General features: G+C 41.2%; 1 protein-coding gene across 1 annotated transcript in view; it reads left to right on the forward strand.

Moving 5' to 3' along the window:
• The window catches only part of gask1b (golgi associated kinase 1B), a 43,685-nt gene extending 20,663 nt beyond the window's left edge, over nucleotides 1-23,022 (forward strand). The window contains exons 2-4 of the mRNA XM_061891773.1: nucleotides 1,924-2,123; nucleotides 13,554-13,780; nucleotides 21,713-23,022. Of these exons, the coding sequence (XP_061747757.1) occupies nucleotides 1,924-2,123; nucleotides 13,554-13,780; nucleotides 21,713-21,920 (635 nt within the window). The 3' untranslated portion in view covers nucleotides 21,921-23,022. The remainder of the gene's footprint in view (nucleotides 1-1,923; nucleotides 2,124-13,553; nucleotides 13,781-21,712) is intronic.
• Nucleotides 23,023-23,488: the final 466 nt, after the last annotated feature.

Below are 23,488 nucleotides of genomic sequence, written 5' to 3' on the forward strand. Positions count from 1 at the left end.
TAGCTCCAGGGAGTCACTAAGGCGGCAACAAAGAGCCGCATGAGGCTCTAGAGCCGCGGGTTGCCGACCCCCGGTCTGGAGAATATGGACCAAAACTCATATGCCGATGTAGTTTAGCCAATGAATCAACCCATAAATGGAAATATCCACGTAACTAAATATCTCCACCATTCCTTGTTTTTAAATTTTCAGGACTGATGGGGATTCCAAATACGCAAAAATGGGTACCAACATGTAAGAAAAGTAAGTTTTGTGTAAATGATCCCAATTTAAGAGGTGTTTTGAGATAAGAAAAAAATAAAAGTCTACAAAATAATACAAGAAATTTCAAATATAATCTCCAATCTTATTAAAAACACATTTAGGAACAAAAAAACAAAATGTGAAATTAAGTGCCTGGATTTAGAGGACATATTTAAACATCACCTTTAAAAATTGTGTTTTTATAAGTAATCATTATTATAAGACACACACACAAACACACACACACACACACACACACACATTCAGCCAAGAACACCAATTTGCCAACTGCTTCATGATGCTGTGTGACAGAATTTGTCTTGAAAATTATTTTCAAAAAGTCATTAAAGGCCTACTGAAATGAGATGTTCTTATTTAAACGGGGATAGCAGGTCCATTCTATGTGTCATACTTGATCGTTTTGCGATATTGCCATATTTTTGCTGAAAGGATTTAGTAGAGAACATCGACGATAAAGTTCGCAACTTTTGGTCATTAATAAAAAAGCCTTGCCTGTACCGGAAGTAGCAGACGTGCGCGTGACGTCACGGGTTGTAGGGCTCCTCACATCCTCACATTGTTTATAATCATAGCCACTAGCAGCAAGAGCGATTCGGACCGAGAATACGACGATTTCCCCATTAATTTGAGCGAGGATCAAAGATTTGTGGATGAGGAAAGTTAGAGTGAAGCACTAGAAGAAAAAAAAAAGGCAACGGCAGTGGGAGTGAGTCAGATGTTATTACACACATTTACTAGGATAATTCTGGAAAATCCCTTATCTGATTATTGTGTTACTAGTGTTTTAGTGAGATTATAAAGTCATACCTGAAAGTCGGAGGGCTGCGGTGACCGCCAGTGTCTCTGAGGGATGCCATATCGAGGAGCCAAGAAAGTCACAGCTGCCTTTTTGACAGCTGCCGCAGAAGGACGCAAACTCCGCTCAAGTTTCCGACTTAATATCACAATTTTCTCATCTAAAAACTTGCTGGTTGACATGTGGTAGAGAAACATGTTCGCTTGACCGCTCTGTTCCATATTAAAGCTTCACAACCGTGGGACGGTATAGCTCGGTTGGCAACTTGAGGGTTCCAGGTTCGATCCCCGCTTCCGCCATCATAGTCACTGCCATTGTGTCCTTGGGCAAGACACTTTACCCACCCGCTCCCAGTGCCACCCACACTGGTTTAAATGTAACTTAGATACTGGTTTTCACTATGTAAAAGCGCTTTGAGTCACTAGAGAAAAGCGCTATATAAATACAATTCACTTCACTTCTTACCATAATATGTTACGTCAACATACCAGGCACGTTCTCAGTTGGTTATTGATGCGTCTTATAAAGTACACTTATTCAGCCTCTGGTTCACTATTCTTTTTAAAAAAAAAATTAACAGCGCACCCCGCGACCCCAGTGGGAATAAGGGGTAGAAATTAGATGGATGGATGGATTTTAAATTGCCTTTCAAATGTCTATTGTTGGTGTCGGGTTTTATCAAATAAATTTCCCCCAAAAATGCGACTTATACTCCAGTGTGACTTATATATGTTTTTTTTCCCTTCCTTATTATGAATTTTCGGAAGGTGCGACTTATACTCCGGAGCGACTTATACTCCGAAATATACGGTAATTTTGTCACGGGCTTACGCTCCATTGTTTTGTCTGTCCTTCCTTTTTAGATGGCCAGCCCAGTCCTGTGGTGGCATGGAAACCCTCGCTCTACCCAGATGATGCTGTGAGGTTAACTTGGGGCGATTACCAGCGATCACTAAAACAGAAGTGCTGGCTGAAGAATATCACTCCGAAGCCAGCCTCCAACTGCTCTACCATCCATCACTTTGAGTGGAGCAAAATGGCACTCTTTGATTTTCTCCTGCAGGTAACAGAATGTGTGTTTTTGAAATGAGAAAATGAAAAAATACCATTATGTATCTGATAGTGATGTGTGACTTCACCTTTGGCCTTCCTAAATCCTTCCCAGAGAACATGTTTCCATCTGGGTGCATGGCTATATTCCAACAGCTGTTTTCACTGACAAAAACAAATGAAATACTCTCAGAGGAAACATTGTTTGGCTGAAAAGATGCGTTATTTCCTGTTTGGGAGTTCTCAATCACACATGGTCAGGACTTTGGCAATGGGACCTAAAAAGGGAGGGGTCAAAAGTATATTGCATTCCAATGAAAGTGCCAACATTGGCTGATAACGTCTAGTCTTGAATTTTTCCACTAAATCTAAATGTATAGCTTTTCTGGAGAGCACTAAATGAGTGTGTGGATCTATACACCTGTCGCGGACTTCGAGGCCAGTCCTGGCACACCGCATTCCGCTGCAGGCCCGCAGGCCATGCCCCCCTCCACAGAGTGTTTCTCAGTATGGTTGCAATATCCCTGAAATCCTAACCCATCTTTGAACACTGCGAACCCGCGACACTGAGAGGGACAAACAGTAGAAATGGATTGATAAACACTCTGAGATCATTAGTTCTTGTTCTTTTAAGATTTTTCCATTGTATATCCAAACATTCTAAAATGACTGTCTGATATCCAAGCAAGTACTTTGTAGATTTTAAATACACACTACCAAAGAACTAGATCAACGTAAAGGTCGAACCAGACCATGCATTGCCAGATTTCTTATTTTTAGGTTGTTTTTTTTTATATAAATGTTGCCCTTCCCAAATTTTTGATTAGAGATAAAATGGTATGTGGTTTATTAAAATGAGTCATAGCATTTTGCAGGGCTATCATTTTAAAATCTAATGATGGTATTTATTGTTATACCGTGGTTGCCACCTGAAGATCTGAAGTGCAATCAAAAGTTATTTGCCACCTGCAGAAAAAAGTAGAAGTTTGTTAAGGTTTCCTGTCATTTATTTTGCTATAAATGTGGTGGAATGGCGCAAGGCCATGGACTGTGATTGAGGTATTTTTGTGAGGACTACGGTCAACTCCAGCTTGCCTGTGACCATAATGAGGACATGCGGTATAGAGAATGGATAAACTACAATCTAAGGGCAACAATATTGTGCTAATTTTTACAATTATCACAATAGTCTTCATATGAATTACGGTAAAAAGCAATGTGGACCAGCGATAAACTGCGTTACTTTTAAAAATTGTATTTATTGTCTTCAGCGCGTGAGAGTCAGGTGCGCAACCAAAAGTTGGAAGTTCACAATGGTCATAAAATGATATCAGGGATATTCAATAACTCATGTTAAAGCTTCAGTGTGTTAGCTCACCATTTGAAATGTACAAAACCCAAAACCAGTGAAGTTGGCACTTTAAGTAATTCGTAAATAAAAACAGAATACAATGATTTGCAAATCCTTTTCAACTTATATTCAATAGATCCGCAAATACATGATATTTAATGTTCGAATGACAAACTTAATTTTTTTTTGCAAATAATCATTAACTTATAATTTAATGGCAGCAACACATTGCAAAAATTTAATATGAAGCCACGCTGTGTAACACGTGGCTTGGCATTGTTTTGCTGAAATAAGCACAGGCGTCCATGATAACGTGCTTGGATGGCAACATATGTTGCTCCAAAACCTGTATGTACCTTTCAGCATTAATGGTGTAGTACACCCCCATAGAATTACAGATGCTGGCTTTTTAACTTTGCGCCTATAACAGTCTCTTCGGTCAGGAGGACACAACGTCCACAGTTTCAAAAAACAATTTGAAATGCGGTTTTGTCAGACCACAGAACACATTTACACTTTGCATCAGTCCATCGTAGATGAGCTCGGCTTAGCGAAGCCAGCAGCGTTTCTGCGTGTTGTTGATAAATGGCTTTCACTTTGCATAGTAGAGTTTCAACTTGCACTTAGAGTGGTAGCAAAAAACTGTAGTTACTGACAGTGGTTTTCTGAAGTGTTCCTGAGCCCATGTGGTGATAGCTTTTACACACTGATTTCGCTTTTTGATGCTGTACCGCCTGAGGGATCGAAGGTCCATAATGTCATTGCTTACGTGCAGTGATTTCTACTAGGGGTGTGGGAAAAAATCGATTGGAATTTGAATCGCGATTCTCACGTTGTGCGAGTCAGAATCGATTCTCATATTTTAAAAATCGATTTTTTTATTTTTATTTAAAAAAAAAAAAAAATTCATCATCAATCCAACAAAACAATACACAGCAATACCATAACAATGCAATCCAATTCCAAAACCAAACCTGACCCAGCAACATTCAGAACTGCCATAAACAGAGCAATTGAGAAAAGACACAAACACGACACAGAACAAACCAAAAGTAGTAAAACAAAAATGAATATTGTCAACAACAGTATCATTAGACATTTACGAAAATTAAAAAAAAGAATAGTGTCACAGTGGCTTACACTTGCATCGCATCTCATAAGCTTGACAACACACTGTGTCCAATATTTTCACAAAGATAAAATAAGTCATATTTTTGGTTCGTTTGATAGTTAAAACAAATTTACATTATTGCAATCAGTTGATGAAATATTGTCCTTTACAATTATAAAAGCTTTTTACAAAAATCTACTACTCTGCTTGCATGTCAGCAGACTGGGGTAGATCCTGCTGAAATCCTATGTATTGAATGAATAGAGAATCCTTTTAAATTGGGAAACAATCGTTTTTGAATCGAGAATCTTGTTGAATTGAAAAAAAAAAATCGATTTTGAATAGAATCGTGAACCCAAGAATCGATATTGAATCGAATCGTGGGACACCCAAAGATTTGCAGCCCTAATTTATACAGATTCTCTGAACCTTTTGATGATATTGATGATATATGGTGAAAACCCCAAATTCGCTCCCACATTTGTTCACAAAGTGGTGACCCTTGCTCCATCCTTGTTTGTGGATGACTGTACATTTCAGGGAAACTGCTTTTATACCCAATCATGGTTCCCACCTGTTCCCAATTAGTCTGTTCACCTGTGGGATGTTCCAAATAAGTGTTTGATGAGCGTTCCCCAGCTTTGTCAGTCTTTTTTGCCACTTGTGTCAGCTTTTTTGAAACATGCTGCAGGCATCAAATTCCAAATGAGCTAATATTTGCAAAAAACAACAATGTTTTCCAGTTCGAACATTAAGTATCTTGTCTTTGCAATCAATTCAAATGAATATAGGTTGAAAAGGTTTTGCAAATCATTGTATTTTTTTTACTTACTATTTATACAACGTGCCAACTTCACTGGTTTTGGGTTTTGTATAATAATTGTATTAGGTTTAATGTTATTGTTTGATTAGCCAGTAAAAATTGTCAACCAACTGAAATTTATTTTGCTGAAAAGGAAACCAGACAGAAGGCAAATTATTGACATGATCAAAATATTTGAGAATTAAGTAAAACATGTCGGTTTTTATCAATTTTAAACCATATAATGATGAAAACCAAAGCAGTTTTTCCCATAAGAAAAATAAGACCGTATTTTGCGGACTATAGAGCGCTCCAGTATAAAGTACAACATTTTACAAGAAAAAAAAAGTTCAATATATTAGCCGCACCGGACTATAGGCCTATGGCATATACATTCTAAAATAAGTTATTTACTCAGAAAGATTTCGTAAACGTTTGACATTTTAATACGTACAGACCTAACTGCTAGGCATCTCTGCCTGTCGCACCTCCTCCAGTGCACTTCGAGGTCAGCAGCTGGAGCCACCGTTCACTGATGTTTCGCTCCCAAGCCAGGACACCTCGCGTTGGGGGGGGCAGTGGCTACGCGGGGACGTCTCCCCACGGCACTCCCTGCAACTGACCTCATTGGGGTGTTGAGCCCCAAGTGTTGTCCCTTCTTCACGACATCCAGAAACTTGCCTTCTCTGCCTCCTCTGCCAACTCCTTGATGGTCGCCCTCAGGCTGGAACCGGTCATCCCCGCCGCACGCAGGAGCCGGATTGCAGAACTTCCTACGAAGCCCCTGCATCCGATCTCCACGGACGCAGACCAGCCTCCCCCCTTGCAGTCCTCTGCTAGGTCGCTGTACTTTGACCTTTTGAACTCATGTGCTACTGGTATTCCCTCCTCCCATGGCACGTTTAGTTCAATGATGAGGACTTTCTTAGCAGCTGAGGACCACATCACAACGTCTGGTCTTAGCGTTATCTGTATTACCTCAGTTGGGAAGACTAGCTGCTTGTCCAGGTCAACGCGCATCTCCCAGCCCTTACCAGGGGTAAGCAGAAGTGATGATCTTCCCTTCTCTGTCTTCTGTCCTACCTCACCTGGTTTGATAAAAGTGATGTTTGGCCGATGGGGATCTGTGGCGTTGTTTGCCCCGACTCTGCATCTCTCTAACATCTCTGCCAACTTCCTCAGCACCTGATTGTGTCACTACCGGAAGCGCCCCTGCGTCAGCGCGATGTTGCAACCTGAAAAGATGTGCTTGAGTCCTGCATTGTCTTTGCTGCACAGGGAGCACTTGCTATCGCTTCCGAACCACTGGGTGAGGTTTCGAGGGCATGGCAGGGTGTCATACGCTGCCCTCACGAGGAAGCTTAGCCGAGATTGAGGAGTTCGCCAGATGTCGACCCAGGTTATGACTCTTTGGATGGTATCCTCCCAGCGAGTCCATGCACCCTGTTTTCCCTGGGATACGGCCTTGATCCAATACTGGTCTTGTGCCACTTGTGTGACCTCTTCCACCACCATGGTCTTCCTCTGCTGTCTCGTGGCTTTGTACCAGAACTGGGCTGGTTTCCCCCATCCCAGTCCTGCCCGGCTGTCTTGGACTCTTCCCAGGATCTCCTTGTATTTCAGCCTCGAGACAGCTTGGTCTACTTCCACCTGGGCCCTCCACTTTCGTCCAGTGCGGACAGTCACCGCTGCACTCTTCACAGCTTTGTCTCTTGATTCCCTCATCTCCAGTACAAGGCGAGTCTTCTCCTGCCTGTAACCCAGATTGATGGACTTTAGAGGAAGTTGCAGAATGTTCTTGCCAAAAAGACCTGTGTCCGAGAAACATCGGGGGAGGCCCAGCCACTTCCTGACATAACAGTTGAAGTTGCTGTCCATCTTGCTGGTCTGAGAAGATGGAATTGTGGCTACTTTCAGCGGCCACATCACGCGTTGGAAAAGTGTGAAGTGGTAACACCAAACCTTCAGCTTCCCAGGAAATTGGCTGCCGTCGATCCTTACGAGCCCCTCTTTTAGTTGTTTCTGGACCACCCTCCCCATTTGCCTGTCCGAAAGCTCTGCTGTATACTCCCTCCCGACGCTTCGGATGGGCTGCTCTGCCAGGAGTGGAATCTTCTCAGCTCCTGCTGTGAAGACTGTCCAGTCATCTCTCACACCTTTCCTGATTGACAGGCTCCTGGACTTAGCGGGCTTTATCTTCATTCTCGCCCAGATGGTCAGTTTGTCGAACCGCTTGAGGAGTCGTGCTGTGCATGGGGCGGTCTGTAGGATGGCTGTCAGATCATCCATGAAACCTCTCAGAGCTGGGAGTCTTCCTCCTGACGGTGTCTTCAGGCCTCTGGCCATTTGCCTTGCTCCAATGAGTAACACTTCAAATGCATCCACAAATAATTATTTCCAAACAGTGCCTGTCACACGGCAGTTAATCATAATTATTTCCAAACAGTGGCCTGTCACACGGCAGTAAAACAGTTGATTAAACAAAACAGAAGTCATCGTCTTGGACCCACTAGCTGCAGAAGGTAGCTCTCCAATCAGGTAAACAGGCTCACTAACTCTATGGTGAGGTGTTGACGAATTAACTGAGGAATTTATGACACTGAAACAATACAAAACGACGTTACCCTGATTACATTACGAAAACCCCTAAATCCATCATACACCGTTGCTTGGAGTGATGAATGAAGAAATCATACAGGTTGAAAGGCTGTGGATGACTTGTAAACGGAACTGAGTTTGTGCTTCCGTTTCAAAGCACTAAACTGAAAGAAACAGTGCAGCGAGGTAACAAAAACATGGCGCCATAGCACAAACAATAACTCACCTTTTCAGTGTCTGTGCTTGTGTTTTATGAAAATTATTTGTTGAATACTAAATATTTTGGCAGTTAGTCAAGAACAATCCATAAAGTAGCTGCACCGTTATATAAGTCGCAGGTTCAAAGCGTCAGAAAAGACTTGCTTCTCATTGTCCGTGCATACGTTAAATTAAATAATCCACATTACAGATATCAACAATATTGCAAAACACATTTTATAAAGATTAATCATAGTTGTACATGAAAAAAAAACCTCAATACAAAACACATAGAAAATAGGACTCAAGTTTGTCAATAAAAATGTATTTATATAGTCCTTTACAAGTGTCTCGAAGGGTTTCAATAACTCACTCTGACTACTGCTGATCTTAACCCAAATATGAGCAAGGAAAAAATAAAAAAAACCCACGTGGGGAAAAACAAACCTTGAGAAGGCAGCTGTGTGGTTCTCCTTCCAGGGTGATTGGCTGCAATGGATGTCGACGAGGTATAATTATTGAATTGTTAAATTAATAGCTCATGTGGGGGTCCAGTCCACCGGGAAGCCAACAGATTTTCAGACTTGGGGAGATCATGTATAAACATTTTACATGTGCGCAATAAAAAAAGAGTACAGTGGAATTCTTTGTTTGGGCACTTGATTCATTTAAATGATAGGCGGGCAAACAGGCCAGTTTATTATGTTCAATGTTTGGTCGTATGGTAACTGACATAGTGTATTTTGCTTTTACCAAAAATTGCAATGATAGCATATCGCTTGTTACTGTCACACTTCTACTAAAAAGTGTTTTGGCGATACAGTAGTACCAGTGTTTCTTACAGATTGCCAATATACTTGTGATGGTTGGGGCGTGTCTAGGAGTGTGGTGGGAGTGTGGCTAGGGTGGTGTCACAATAAAGTTATCATATAATTTAAATATATTTTCTTTGAAAAGACTAAAAAATTATATACTTATTTTTATAAACAAATCTATATTATTAGTAATTAGTAATGACATGTTTTTTTAACCATACACACATTTTTCAACTGTTGCCTCTTGTTTTACAAAACCAGTGAAGTTGGCACATTGTGTAAATGGTAAATAAAAACAGAATACAACAATTTTGTAAATCTTTTTCAACCTATATTCAATTAAATAGAATGCAAAGACAATATATGTATTGTTTGATTTGAGAAACTTTTTTTTTTTTCAAATAATTTAATGGCAGCAACACATTGGAAAAAAGTTTGCACAGGGGCATTTTTACTGCTGTGTTACATGGCCTTCCCTTTTAACAACACTTAGTAAACGTTTGGGAACTGAGGAGACCAATTTTTGAAACTTTTCAAAAATTCTTACTTGATGTACAGCTTAAGTTGTTTAACAGTCCGGGGTCTGTTAAACATGAAGATGTGCCACACATCTTCAATGGGAGACAGGTCTGGACTACAGACTGGCCAGTCTAGTACCCACACTATTTTACTATGAAGCCACGCTGTTGTATACTGAAATAAGCAGGGGGCGTCCAGGATAACATGCGGCACTCCTTGTTCTCTGCGTCAAGACAGGCAGGTTCCCCCAAACCTAAGATCTTGTCAATTTCGTTGAGAGGCTAGTTAATTACTTCCAATGTTTATATTTGGAGAGCAGTACAAAAAGAGGCAACAAGAAAGACAAGACAAAGAAGCAAGCAGGAGAGATGAGGAAAAGGGAAGGGGGGCGTCTGCCCTCGATGAGTGCCAGTGAGACATGTAGCGCATATAGCATCAAAACTGACAGGACGTTTGCTGTAATATTGGCACATATTATAAATAGTACGTCTTTAATGGCTATGCTGATGTTAAATAGGGGACACATTCAAGAGATGATCTTGGATTGCGCTACAAACATGACGGTACTACCAATAATGTATTGGGGCGGATGCGAAGAAAGACCGGCGGGAGAGTTTTTCAGAAGGAAGTCGTGTGGACCTGCAAACCTTTAAGCTGTTGGCCAGCACGTACTTCCTGTCAATGAGAAAGGACGCACAGAAAAAGGCTCCGCTTCTGCTACCGGAGTTTTTAAGTCTGAAGATTTTGACCACTGATTTTCGCTCACAGCCACAGGAGAGTCACCTGGCATCTTCGACCTGATTTTGGTGAAGTGAAGTGAAGTGAATTATATTTATATAGCGCTTTTCTCTAGTGACTCAAAGCGCTTTTACATAGTGAAACCCAATATTTAAGTTACATTTAAACCAGTGTGGGTGGCACTGGGAGCACGTGGGTAAAGTGTCTTGCCCAAGGACACAACGGCAGTGACTAGGATGGTGGAAGCGGGACTCGAACCTGCAACCCTCAAGTTGCACTCTACCAACCGAGCTATACCGCCCCACAGTTGAGAGGCACTGATTTGCTGAAATAAGACAAGTTGGAAGAGCCGTTAGACACAAGCCATCGGCGCCTTACCGCAATTCAAAGCGGTTGCCTAGCAACCTAAAGCTACGGCAAGTTTACAGCTGTTTTAAAGTGCTTCCAACGTGGCAGAGTGATACAAGTTGACAAGCTGACACCTCAAATTGATCTCTGAACGGCGCAAGGTACGAATTTGTTGAAACAAACAAGTTAAAAGTGCCGCAAGTCGCTAAAGTAACTGCCGTTAAGACACGAGGCACTGACGTCATCGACCTGCCGCGATGCCAAAAGTTAAAGGAAAGACTGAAATCCCGAAACGTTCGGTGTCAGCTGACACAGGACACAACTGGTAACAAGATTTGAGACTGGACACAGGACATGATGGGAATCAAGAAGGGGTACTACAAAAAAAATACTCTATGAATTTAAAAAAGAAATGAAAGAAGAATGGAAATAAATGAAAAAATAATTGTAAGAAGAAATTAAAGAAATGATGGGTGGATGGAAAAAACATGAAAGAAATGATAGAAAAAGTCAAAGAAATTAAAAAAGATCTGAGAAAAGATACAAAGTTAGTATTATTTGTGGATGATACAACAGCGTTTTGTTCAGGAGAGAACACACAGGAGATAATACAAATAATAACAGGAGAAATGAGCAAATTAAAAAGATGGTTTGACAAAAACAGACTATCATTGAATCTCAGTAAAACTAAAATAATGCTATTTGGTTATAGTAGAAGAGAAGGTCAAACACAAATACCAATAGTCGGAATATAAATTGAAAGAGTAAATAAAACCAAATTTCTAGGTATAATGATTGATGAGAAATTGAATTGGAAACCTCATATAAAATAATTGAAACACAAGAAACACATCAATAATGAATAAAGCTAAATATGTTCCAGACCAAAAATCATTTCATATTCTCTACTGCTCACTAGTGTTACCATATCTGAGTTACTGCTTAGAAATATGGGGAAATAATTACAAAAGTACTTCTCATTCACTAACAGTGTTACAAAAAAGATCAGTTATAATAATACATAATGTTGGATACAGAGAACATACAAACCCTTTATTTTATGAATCAAAGATACTGAAATTCCACAGCTAAAATTATACACAAAGCAAACTATAACCTGTTACCCAAGAATATACAACAATTCTTCTCAACAAAAGAGGAGAAATATAATCTTAGAGAAAAATGTAATTTAAAACATTTGTACGCACGTACAACCCTTCAGACCTTCAGTATATCTGTTTGTGGAATTATATTATGGAATGGATTAAGCAAAGCAATCAAACAAGGTACTAATATGATCCACTTCAAGAAACTCTTCAAACTTCAAGTGTTTACAAAGTTCAAAGAAGAAGAATCATGATAAACATTCTGAATTTATTCATCCATCCATTCTTTCACTCTCAAAATAACCTTACTTGTCTCATCGTATGGAATACAACTTATTTCACCAATTATTTATTTATTTATTTTAATTGTGATACTTATGGAGTATATTGTGAATACATTGAGAACAGGAAGTGAACAAAAGTTTTAGCAACTGTTATGTAAAAGAAAAGGGGTAGGATTTAATAAGCTCTGCTTCTTCCTACTCCTTTACGAACATGTGGAAAAGAGAAACTGGAAATTGTGATGTATCATGTTGTATGCTTGCATGTTCGAAATAAATGAATTAAAACTCAAATTATTGCTACCACGCAAATTTCCAATACCTATCATTAGTATTAGCGTTTTGATTTGAGCATCGAATGTCACTACTACTTTAGCTGGAACCGAGCCAAGGCATCATTGGCCAAAAGTCCCTCCTCATCTTGGGACGGCGTGGCGCAGTGGGAGAATGGCCGTGTGCAACCCGAGGGTCCCTGGTTCAAATCCCACCTAGTACCAACCTCGTCACGTCCGTTGTGTCCTGAGCAAGACACTTCACCCTTGCTCCTGATGGGTGCTGGTTGGCGCCTTGCATGGCAGCTCCCTCCATCAGTGTGTGAATGGGTAAATGTGGAAGTAGTGTCAAAGCGCTTTGAGTACCTTGAAGGTAGAAAAGCGTTATACAAGTACAACCCATTTATCTTTGAGCTCAATGCCATCTAATGTTGATCCTGACGGTCCTTTTATCTAGGTGTGCTCCGATTTCTTTTATTGTCTCCTCAGACAAAACTTTTTGTTTCTTTGGTTGTTTTGGAGCTAAGGCCATGATAGCAGTAATTGCACGTAGGCGTTCGTCTTTTTCTTTTAGTTTTCTGGTGGTATGCAGGCCTTCGCATCGACTTCCGTCTTTTTAACAAATGGGGTAAGGGCAAGTGATTTATGCCTTTAAGCAAGTCAGCATGTTTTTTGGTTTTTTGTGTGGCAGGGTTCCTGCCACCCTCCTCAAAGTTGATACGTGCCAGTGAAAGTGATACAGACCCCTTTAGGCCATGACAGAGGTGTCATTCAACTAATTGTTTGTCATCCCAAAAGTTAGGAAAACATTTTATGAAGGTTGAAAAGTTACTTAGTGCTGCTTTGAATCATAACAAAAAGCAAGTATCTCAAACTACTCGTGACATTTTCCTCCCGCTGCTAACCTGTCATGACTGCCCATTTTTTTATTCCCCTGTTGCACACTCAAAAAACCCTCTATCAGTTTTCTGCGATTCCAAATCAGGGACACAATGTTATCGCCTCCGTTTCCTGTCGAACCTTTGCCGGAAATATCCAAATCCCCTGTCAATCAAGTATTGCAGAGTGATGATGGAAGGTTTAGAGGTTATCACAGTCAATGTGTGCAGTGGGATTGATATGAGCGCGGATATTGCTTGAATAAGCACCCCATTTGTGCTATCATCTTGACTGCTATCTTATTAAATGATCACACCACAGTTGAGTAGTAGAGGAAACTTTCGTATCGCAAGAAAGCCCAGAGAGGGTATCTTCTCCACACTGCGATGAGTCTGCTGCATCAATCTTGTTTTGTCCGAGTGCAGATTCACAACCGTCTAGATCCGAGCTGCTGTGGCTTCAGTCCCCGGCAGCAGGACGCTTGCTACGAAGCCGGCCGCCATCTTGAATGCGCAGACCAGGACCGAATCAAACTGGCAAACATCGTACACAGGGGACAAGACCCTCGGCATCTGGTCTTTACTGCCAACAAGGGCTACTTTGACCGCAGCGAGGACAACCTAGACTTCAGGCTGCTGGAGGGAATCAAAGAGTAAGTGGATTATATTGTTTTTGTATGCGAATGTTTAGCTCCTTTTATTATTGACAGACTATGTTAGATTAAAGTTTGTTATGCCTGCTTTGGGCTGTCTTAAAAATGTAAATCAAGTCATTCTATGCCAGGCCTGGGCAATTATTTTGAACCGGGGGGGGCGGGCAAATTTAGAGAAACAAATGTGTCTGGGGGCCGGTATACCTATCTATCTATCCATCAATCTATTCATATATACATTCACATATACAAACCCCGTTTCCATATGAGTTGGGAAATTGTGTTATATGTAAATATAATTTGAATACAATGATATACAAGTCATTTTCAACCCATATTCAGTTGAATATGCTACGAAGATAACATATTTGATGTTCAAACTAATAAAAACATTTTTTTTTGTTGCAAATACCGTAATTCCTTGAACAGCCGCCGGGCATGTAATATGCGCCTGCCTTGAAGTACTGCCAGGTCAAACTCGCTCCCCAAATTTATTAGCGCATGCTTACTTTTACCGCTGGGTCAAATTCGTGACATCATGAGTGCACTACTCCAGTCGTCATTTTCAAAATGACGAAGGAGTGTTTTTTTTAGTTTACTATGTGTAAACCAGCGGTCTTGTTCCACAGCTATACAGATCACACTGATGGTTGTGATATAAAACAACTTTAACCCTCTTGCTAATACGTGCCACGCTCTGTGAACCCACACCAAACACATTTTGGGAGAACATCGGCTCTGTAACACATTATAAACGCAACATAAGAATTACCCACAATGCCATGCATCATGACTCTTGGCTATATTATACACCTTGCTAGCACCAACAACCCCCCCCCCCCCTCTCTGTGCGTCGATTGAGGTGGGCGGGGTTGGGGGCGCGTATATAATATAGCCAAGAGTCATGGAAGGATGGCATTGTGGGTAATTCTTATGTTGCGTTTATAATGTGTTACAGAGCCGATGTTGTCCAGAAATGTGTTTGGTGTGGGTTCACAGAGTGTGGCACATATTATTAAGAGTGTTAAAGTTGTTTATATCACAACCATCAGTGTAAAAGGTATGGCTGTTGACCAAGTGTGCGTTGCAATCTCGCATGAGAAGCAGCGAAATGCTTGCGTCCGGCCGGCACGCAGATAGCATTGTGTAAAGGCGGTCGCGATTACATGTTGTAGAGGAGTGGTGCCCAACCAACGGTCCGTGGCCGCAGAAGAATTTACTATAATTTTTTTTTCTTATCACACTCATTTTTTTACTGCATGTCATTGGTAAACGCAGGGGTGAGAAGAAGCTTTAAAATTATTAGCGCCTGCTTACTTTTACCGCATGCCTTGAATAAGTGCAGGAGTGAGACGAGGTTTAAAATCAATTAGTGCCCCGGCGGCTATTCAAGGAAATACGGTAATCATTAACTTTAGAATTTGATGCCAGCAACACGTGACAAAGAAGTTGGGAAAGGTGCCAATAAATACTGATAAAGTTGAGGAATGCTCATCAAACACTTATTTGGAACATAACACAGGTGTGCAGGCTAATTGGGGTCAGGTGGGTGTCATGATTGGGTATAAAACAGCTTCCCAAAAAATTCTCAGTCTTCCACAAGAAAGAATGGGGCGAGGTTCACCTCTTTGTCCACCACTGCGTGAGCAAATAGTCTAACAGTTTAAGAACAACGTTTCTCAAAGTGCAATTGCAAGAAATTTAGGGATTTCAACATCTACGTTCCATAATATCATCAAAAACCGACATCAATCTCTAAAGGATATCACCACATGGGCTCAGGAACACTTCAGAAAACCACTGTCACTAAATACAGTTGTTCGCTACATCTGTAAGTGTAAGTTAAAGCTCTACTATGCAAAGCGAAAGCCATTTATCAACAACATCCAGAAACTCCGCCGGCTTCTCTGGGCCCGAGATCATCTAAAATGGACTGATGCAAAGTGGAAAAGTGTTCTGTGGTCTGACGAGTCGACATTTCAAATTGTTTTTGGAAATATTCGACATTGTGTCATCCGGACCAAAAGAGAAGCGAACCATTCAGACTGTTATCGACGCAAAGTTCAAAAGCCAGCATCTGTGATGGTATGGGGGTGCATTAGTGCCCAAAGCATGGGTAACTTGTAATGGGTAATCTGTGAAGGCACCATTAATGCTGAAAAGTACAAACAGGTTTTGGAACACCATATACTGCCATCTAAGCGCCGTCTTTTTCATGGACGCTCCTGCTTATTTCAGCAAGACAATGCCAAGCCAAATTCAGCATGTGTTACAACAGTGTGGCTTCGTAAAAAAAGAGTACTTTCCTGGCCCGACTGCAGTCCAGACCTGTCTCCCATCGAAGATGTGTGGCGCATTATGAAGCGTAAAATACGACAGCAGAGACCCTTGACTATTGAACGACTGAAGCTCTGCATAAAACAAGAATGGGAAAGAATTCCACTTTCAAAGCTTCAACAATTAGTTTCCTCAGTTCCCAAACGTTTATTGAGTGTTGTTAAAAGAAAAGGTGATGTAACACAGTGGTGAACATGCCCTTTCCCAACTACTTTGGCACATGTTGCAGCCATGAAATTCTAAGTTAATTATTATTTGCAAAAAAAAAAAAAGTTTATGAGTTTGTACATCAAATATCTTGTCTTTGTAGTGCATTCATTTGAATATGGGTTGAAAAGGATTTGCAAATCATTGTATTCCGTTTATATTTACATTTAACACAATTTCCCAACTCATATGGAAACAGGGTTTGTATATGCAAGCTGTGAAAATATGCTGTACAGTATGTGTGCTTGGGTCCTATGTTCAGGAACACTCATACAAAACCTCCCAATAATGTCTTATTGAATGCTAAAAACGTTATGACAGTCCGCCTTAAAAAACAGAATGGAATTTTAAAATTTATAGAATGAGACACTGCACATGAAAATAAAGAATGTGGGATTTACAATATTAACTATGAACGATAAAACAACATGAATATCACACCCCCTCTCGATCGACATATTTTACAATCTAGCAAAACGCAACAAAAATGCAACAAACACAGCGGAATATGAATGCGAAAGGTAAAAAAAATCCCACCTACAATCTGATATATCTGCTTTAGAACTTTGTTGTAAAAATCGCCTTCTGCGTCTGTCCCTGACACCCGCACTTAAGGCTGATGCTCTGGAAACACCGTGTGGAAACGCTCCACCATCCACACTGCTTGGGGCCTCCTCTGAGCTGCTGTGACTTAGATTACCATAATAACTAATTACATTACCATAGTAACTAATTAGATTACCATAGTAACTAGTACATCATGCAATAAGCACAGATTCCAACCATTGAAACTCTTTGTATAGTTCAAGACTCACGGTCATTTGAAAACATCACTTCACATCATAATTGAAACTACAGTTCCCGTCTTAAAGATCTAAAAAAATTATTTAGGAATGTCCAGCGGGCAAGACTGGATTAGCTTAATGGCCCTGAGCCCTAATTTTCCCGGGTCTGGTCTATGCTAATGTGCTCATTCTGCTCAACATAAAGAATCAGCTTCTCATCTTTAGAAAGTTAGGGTTTATTAACATGCCAACATTGGCTAATTAGCGTCAAATTGCAACGATTAGCATGGATCTAAGCCATCTGTTAAAACAGCACTCAAAATGTTCATTAAGAAAGGCAGGCTCAATGTTTTTTTTTGCATATATGTGGTCTTGTGGAACTTTATCCACAAGATCTGTTAAGAATAAACATGCTCATGACAAAACATTACAGGCCTACTGAAATGAGATTTTTTTTTATTCAAACAGGGATAGCAGGTCCATTCTATGTGTCATACTTGATCATTTTGCGATATTGCCATATTTTTGCTGAAAGGATTTAGTAGAGAACATCGACGATAAAGTTTGCAACTTTTGGTCGCTATTAAAAAAGCCTTACCTTTATCGGAAGTAGCGGACGATGTGCGCGTGACGTCACTGGTTGTAGAGCTCCTCACATCCTCACATTGTTTACAATAGTAGCCACCAGCAGCTAGAGCGATTCGGACCGAGAAAGCGACAATTTCCCCATTAGTTTGAGCGAGGATGAAAGATTCGTGGATGAGGATAGTCCGAGTGAAGGACTAGAGAAAAAATAAATAAAAAGGCGAGGGCAGTGAGAGCGATTCAGATGTTATTAGACACATTTAATAAGATAATTCTGGGAAATCCGTTATCTGCTTATTGTGTTACTAGTGTTTTAGTGAGATTATATGGTACCTGAAAGTCGGAGGGGTGTGGCCACAGGTGTGGTGACCACCAGTGTCTCCGGTGGGAGGAGGTAATAGTCCGCAGGTGCAGGAGGACGCAAGCTCCGCTCATGTCTACGGTAATAGCCGATTTATTAGCTCAATTTTCTCACCGAAACCTGCCGGTTGACATGTGGTCGGGAACCATGTTCGCTTGACCACTCTGTTCCATAGTAAAGTTTCATCTTCGGAAATTTTAATCAAGGAAACACCGGCTGTGTTTGTGTTGCTAAAGGCAGCTGTATAACACCGCTTCCCACCTCCATCTTTCTACTTTGACTTCTCCATTATTAATTGAATACATTGCAAAAGATTCAGCAACACAGATGTCCAGAATACTGTGTAATAATGCGATTAAAGCAGACTACTAATAGCTTGGAGATGGCTGGAAAAAAATGTCTGCTACAACCGGTGACATCAAACATACGCGTCATCATACCGCAACGTTTTCAACAGGACACTTCACGGGAAATTTAAAATTGCAATTTAGTAAACTCAAAAGGCCTTATTGGCATGGGTTGCAATGTTAATATTTCATCATTGATATATAAACTAGCATACTGCGTGGTCGGTAGTAGTGTGTTTCAGTAGGCCTTTAAATAACTTCAACTAACAATAGTGTTTGATACCATAATATACAAACATGATTTTTAAACCAGCTAGGGCTGGGAGCTGTGCTAGTGGGGTGGCTCAGCTGCGCCCAGCCATGCAGCAACCTCCGGCCCGGCCACCACCACCGGTTGTTCGGCGTGTCAAGCCGCAGCCCCCAGCTAGGCCACCATCGCCAAATCCAAGGCTAGCGACCCTACCAGCTCCAAGGCTAGGTCCATGTACCACGCCAAGTTCCAACACGCTAAGTGCCGCCATTTGCAGCTCCACGACGCCAAGTGCCGCCATTTGCACCTCCATGAGGCCAAGTACCGCCAGTCGCAGCTCCACGACGCCAAGTGTCGCCAGTCTCAGCTCCACGACTCCAAATTCCACCTCAAGCCTCGCCGCCGACGCGCGCAGCTTCCACGCCTGCCACGACGACGCGCACACCTCCCCGTCTACCACGGATGTGGCCGCTCCCTGGTCGTCCGCCACGCCAAGTGTGCCCACGCTTATGGCCGTTCCCGGGTCGCCCGACTCGCCCGGTACAGCGGCGTTCAACGCGTCGCCGCCACCTGACTCTCCCTCGCTGGATTCGGGGACACCTGGTCTGGCGACCCACCTCCTTTCTCGAAGAAAAATGCCCTTTGCTTGGGTTCTTTTCGGCTATATGAACCGTTCTAATCACGAACATGCTAAAGGTTTATTCAGACTCCCTCAAAAAGTAATCAAAAAGTAATCAAAAAGGGCAAAAGATGTCAAGATTTTAAGAAACCTCTCTGTCTTATCCTCTTCTTGTCCCCGCAATTTCCCCCTTTGTCTTCCTTTTTTTTCGCTTTCTATCCCGTCTTTCTCCGGTTCGACTGCGCCAAATAATAATACACCCCAAAACCAGTGAAGTGGGCACATTATGTAAATCATAAATAAAAACAGAATACAATGATTTGCAAATCCTTTTCAACCTATATTCAAAGACAAGATACTTTGCAGTGGAAACGTATTTTTTGCAAATATTAGCTCATATGAAATTTGATGCCTGCAACATGGTTCAAAAAAGCTGGCACAAGTGGCAAAAAAGACAAAGTTTAGGAATGCTTATCAAACACTTATTTGGAAAATCCCACAGGTGAACAGGCTAATTGGGAACAGGTGGGTGCCATGATTGGGTATAAAAGCAGCTTCCATGAAATGCTCAGGATGGGGCGAGGGTCACCAAAAAGGGTGAACGAAAGCGTGAGCAAATTGTCGAACAGTTAAGGACAACATTTCTCAAGGAGTTACTTCAAAGAATTTAGAAATTTCACCATTTAAGGTCTGTAATATCATCAAAAGGTTCAGAGAATGTGGAGAAATCACTGCATGTAACATTGAATGCCCGTGACCTTGGATCCCTCAGGTGGTACTGCATCAAAAACCGACATCAGTGTATAAAAGATATCACCACATGGGCTCAAGAAGACTTTAGAAAACCCCTGTCAGTAACTACAGTTTGTCATTACGTCTGTAAGTGTAAGTTAAATACATTTATCAACAACACTCAGAAACGCCGCCGCCTTCGCTGGGCCCGATGTCATCTAAGATGGACTGATGCAAAGTGTAAAAGTGTTCTGTGGTCTGACGAGTCCACATTTCAAATTGTTTTTGGAAACTGTAGACGTCATGTCCTCCCGAACAAAGAGGAAAAGAATCATCCGTATTGTTATAGGCACAAAGTTCAAAGGCCAGCATCTGTGATGGTATGGCAGTGTATTAGTGCCCAAGGCATGGGTATCTTACACATCTGTGAAGGCACCGTTAATGATGAAAAGTACATACAGGTTTTTGAGCAACATATGTTGCCATCCAAGCAACGTTATTATGTACGCCCCTGCTTATTTCAGCAAGACAATGCCAAGCCACGTGTTACAACCGTTTGGCTGCATAGTAAAAGAGTGCGGGTACTGGACTGGGCTGCCTGTATTCCAGACCTGTCTCCCATTGAAAATGTGTTGCGCATGATGAAGCCTAAAATACAACTACAAAGACCATCAAGCAAGAATGGGAAATAATTCCACCTGAAAAGCTTCAAAAATTGGTCTGCTCAGTTCCCAAACGTTTACTGAGTGTTGTTAAAAGGAAAGGCCATGTAACACAGTGGTAAAAATGCCCCTGTGCCAACTTTTTTGCAATGTGTTGCTGCCATTAAATTCTGAATTAATGATTATTTGCAAAAAAATATACATGTTTCTCTGTTCAAACATTACATAGCTTGTCTTTGCCGTCTATTCAATTGAATATAAGTTGAAAAGGATTTGGAAATCATTGTATTCTGTTTTTATTTACCATTTACACAATGTGCCAACTTCACTGGTTTTGGGTTTTGTAATTTAAATCCATTTAATAAAGTCAAATGCAAGTAAGGCAACCAGAGAAGAATCCCATATTTGGGCATCTATATACCTGAGTAGCTTGACAGAATAAAAAACTTCCCAAAAAACAATTGTTTATCTGTGTTAGCGATTTACAATTATATCGCTGATACCTGGTTGATATTCAGGTTAGGACATGTAAATGAAGTATTTTTTGGGATGTTTTTCCGAGGGCCTTTTGGCCGGAATAGAACTCTCTCACAAGCTGCCTTGTTAGCCACTTAATACTTGCAATATTTTACGACTTAGAATTCATAAAAAAAAAAAAAAAAAAAAAACGTGTTCTTGTCTTACATAAGAATTGTAAATGATAGGCAAAATTCCAAAAAAGGGCAGTTCCCCTTCAAGTCTTTAAGACAGATATTCCTCAGGTTTGGCCCCTCTCGTATTCTGGCTAACATCCATTGTGTTCCCGGTACACAAAGGTCTAATAAGGCAGACTTCATTGAATTTGGTTTGGAACAACACCATCAGAAAACCAGGTCCTCTTCAAAGTCATGTCACAACAATTCCCATACACACACTCCAAATGTTCAGCTCCTTACTTGACTTCCTGTGACTGATCACATGACCCAATACTGTTGTTGGTATAGCATGCGGCCTACTCTGAGTCCAACCTGAACATATGTGTCTTTCACTCGGACCCCCTTTCTCCAGGCTTCCTGAGCGGTCCGTGATGGTGCTGAGGAGCGGGAGGCTGAGGGAGAAGCTCCTGCAGTCGCTCTTCCTGGACCAGACCTACTGGGAGAGCCGGGGCGGCCGAATGGGCATCGACAAGCTCATTGACGTCATCGAGAGACGGGCCCAGGTCCTCCTTAGATACGCCAACGCGCACGGCATTGCGGCTGTGGCCATGAGCGAGTGATGGGACGGTAACTAGGACTGAAAGAACCTTGTTGGCGTTCAATTTGTCTACTTTTCTGTCCCATTGTGAACCCAAATGCGGCCATCTTTAACTTCATGGCTAATTATTATCTTCAGCCCTTATTTTTGCCTAATCGCCATTATTTGCTCTCTGGAATAAATGTGCTGATAAAAGGTTACAGTCACACGGCGGGCCAACAACACACTTTGCATTTTTCATTAACACTTTCAGCAAAGATTAGCAATGAAACATTAACTACAACAAAATTAATATTGTATAAAGTTTACCGTTGCCGTTAACTTTGGTGTCTTTTTACGCATTGAAATCAGAAAAGACGCGCATTTGCGGAAATCTGCCCGTGCCCGGGACACTTTTTTTTTTTTTTTTTACCTACCGTGCCTTCTCCGGGTCAAAACTCTGGTGTACTTGTTTTTTTTTTTTTTTTATTGATTATCGCTTTCTGCCGGTGTTTTGTTTCGTTTATATTTGCAGGGTCAAATTTCAGTCCCCGTTCATTGTGTTGTTATTGGTCGACTTTTAAAGTAATGAACTTTACGGTACAATTGCTTAAATTCTGATTCGCCAAAATCTTTATCAATCACAAATACTGCATTTCCGGTATTAAGACTCCCGCGTGAGAACACCTTTATGACCAGGTGCACTGATTTTCAAAGATCCAGCCTCATCAGGCACCAAGAAACATCATGTTACACCTTTCCTGCTTGTCTGCTCCCAGACCGTGGTCGAGGAGCGCGGGTGAGACGTTCCCTCCAGGGTCGATATATTGTCGGGGGTAACACCTCCCACTCTACCCGGAAGTGAGTACGTACAGTTCCGCTCTTTGGTCGGAATGACGTGGCCGTCAATTTGTTGCAACTCTTTATTTATGTTTTCCACAAAGCCAAGCGGACATCCAGCATGCTACTAACACTCCTGAACATGCTATTGCTCCCTCTCTTAACTTGCCCACTCAATTACACACATCACTAACCCCACATATTGCCATTCTTATAGGGTAACACACAGTTTATGGCCATCACGAAGCCAGAGATGAAATGCTAGAGGCAGTGACTGCCACTCTATTAAAATACATTGAAACTAACTTGCCAAATTCTAAGTTTGTTTGCATTATTTGCCATGAAAGTGTAGATGTGGCGGTTTTTAAACGACTGATGATCTTTGTCATTTGTCATATGCATGTCTGCCCTGGCACACGATTATCATCATTTCATGACCGTAGCAAAAAACTATATTGCTGAAATAAATACACCTACAACTTAGAAAATGAAAATACAGAAACAAATACCGGCAGTAGTAAAGTTTAGATCCATATAGGTAAGAAAAAAACGTAATGAATGTTTATAACTGAAGAAATTTACATATGCATAAAAATGTGTTTTCTTTTGCATTATTTTTTTTGATGAACCCTTTTCCAAATATAGAATGTGAGATATCAATCAATCAATCAATGTTTATTTATATAGCCCTAAATCACAAGTGTCTCAAACGGCTGCACAAGCCACGACGACATTCTCGGTTCAGATCCCACATAAGGGCAAGGAAAAACT

Source organism: Nerophis ophidion, linkage group LG29 (assembly GCF_033978795.1).
Source record: "Nerophis ophidion isolate RoL-2023_Sa linkage group LG29, RoL_Noph_v1.0, whole genome shotgun sequence".
Lineage (NCBI taxonomy): Eukaryota > Metazoa > Chordata > Actinopteri > Syngnathiformes > Syngnathidae > Nerophis > Nerophis ophidion.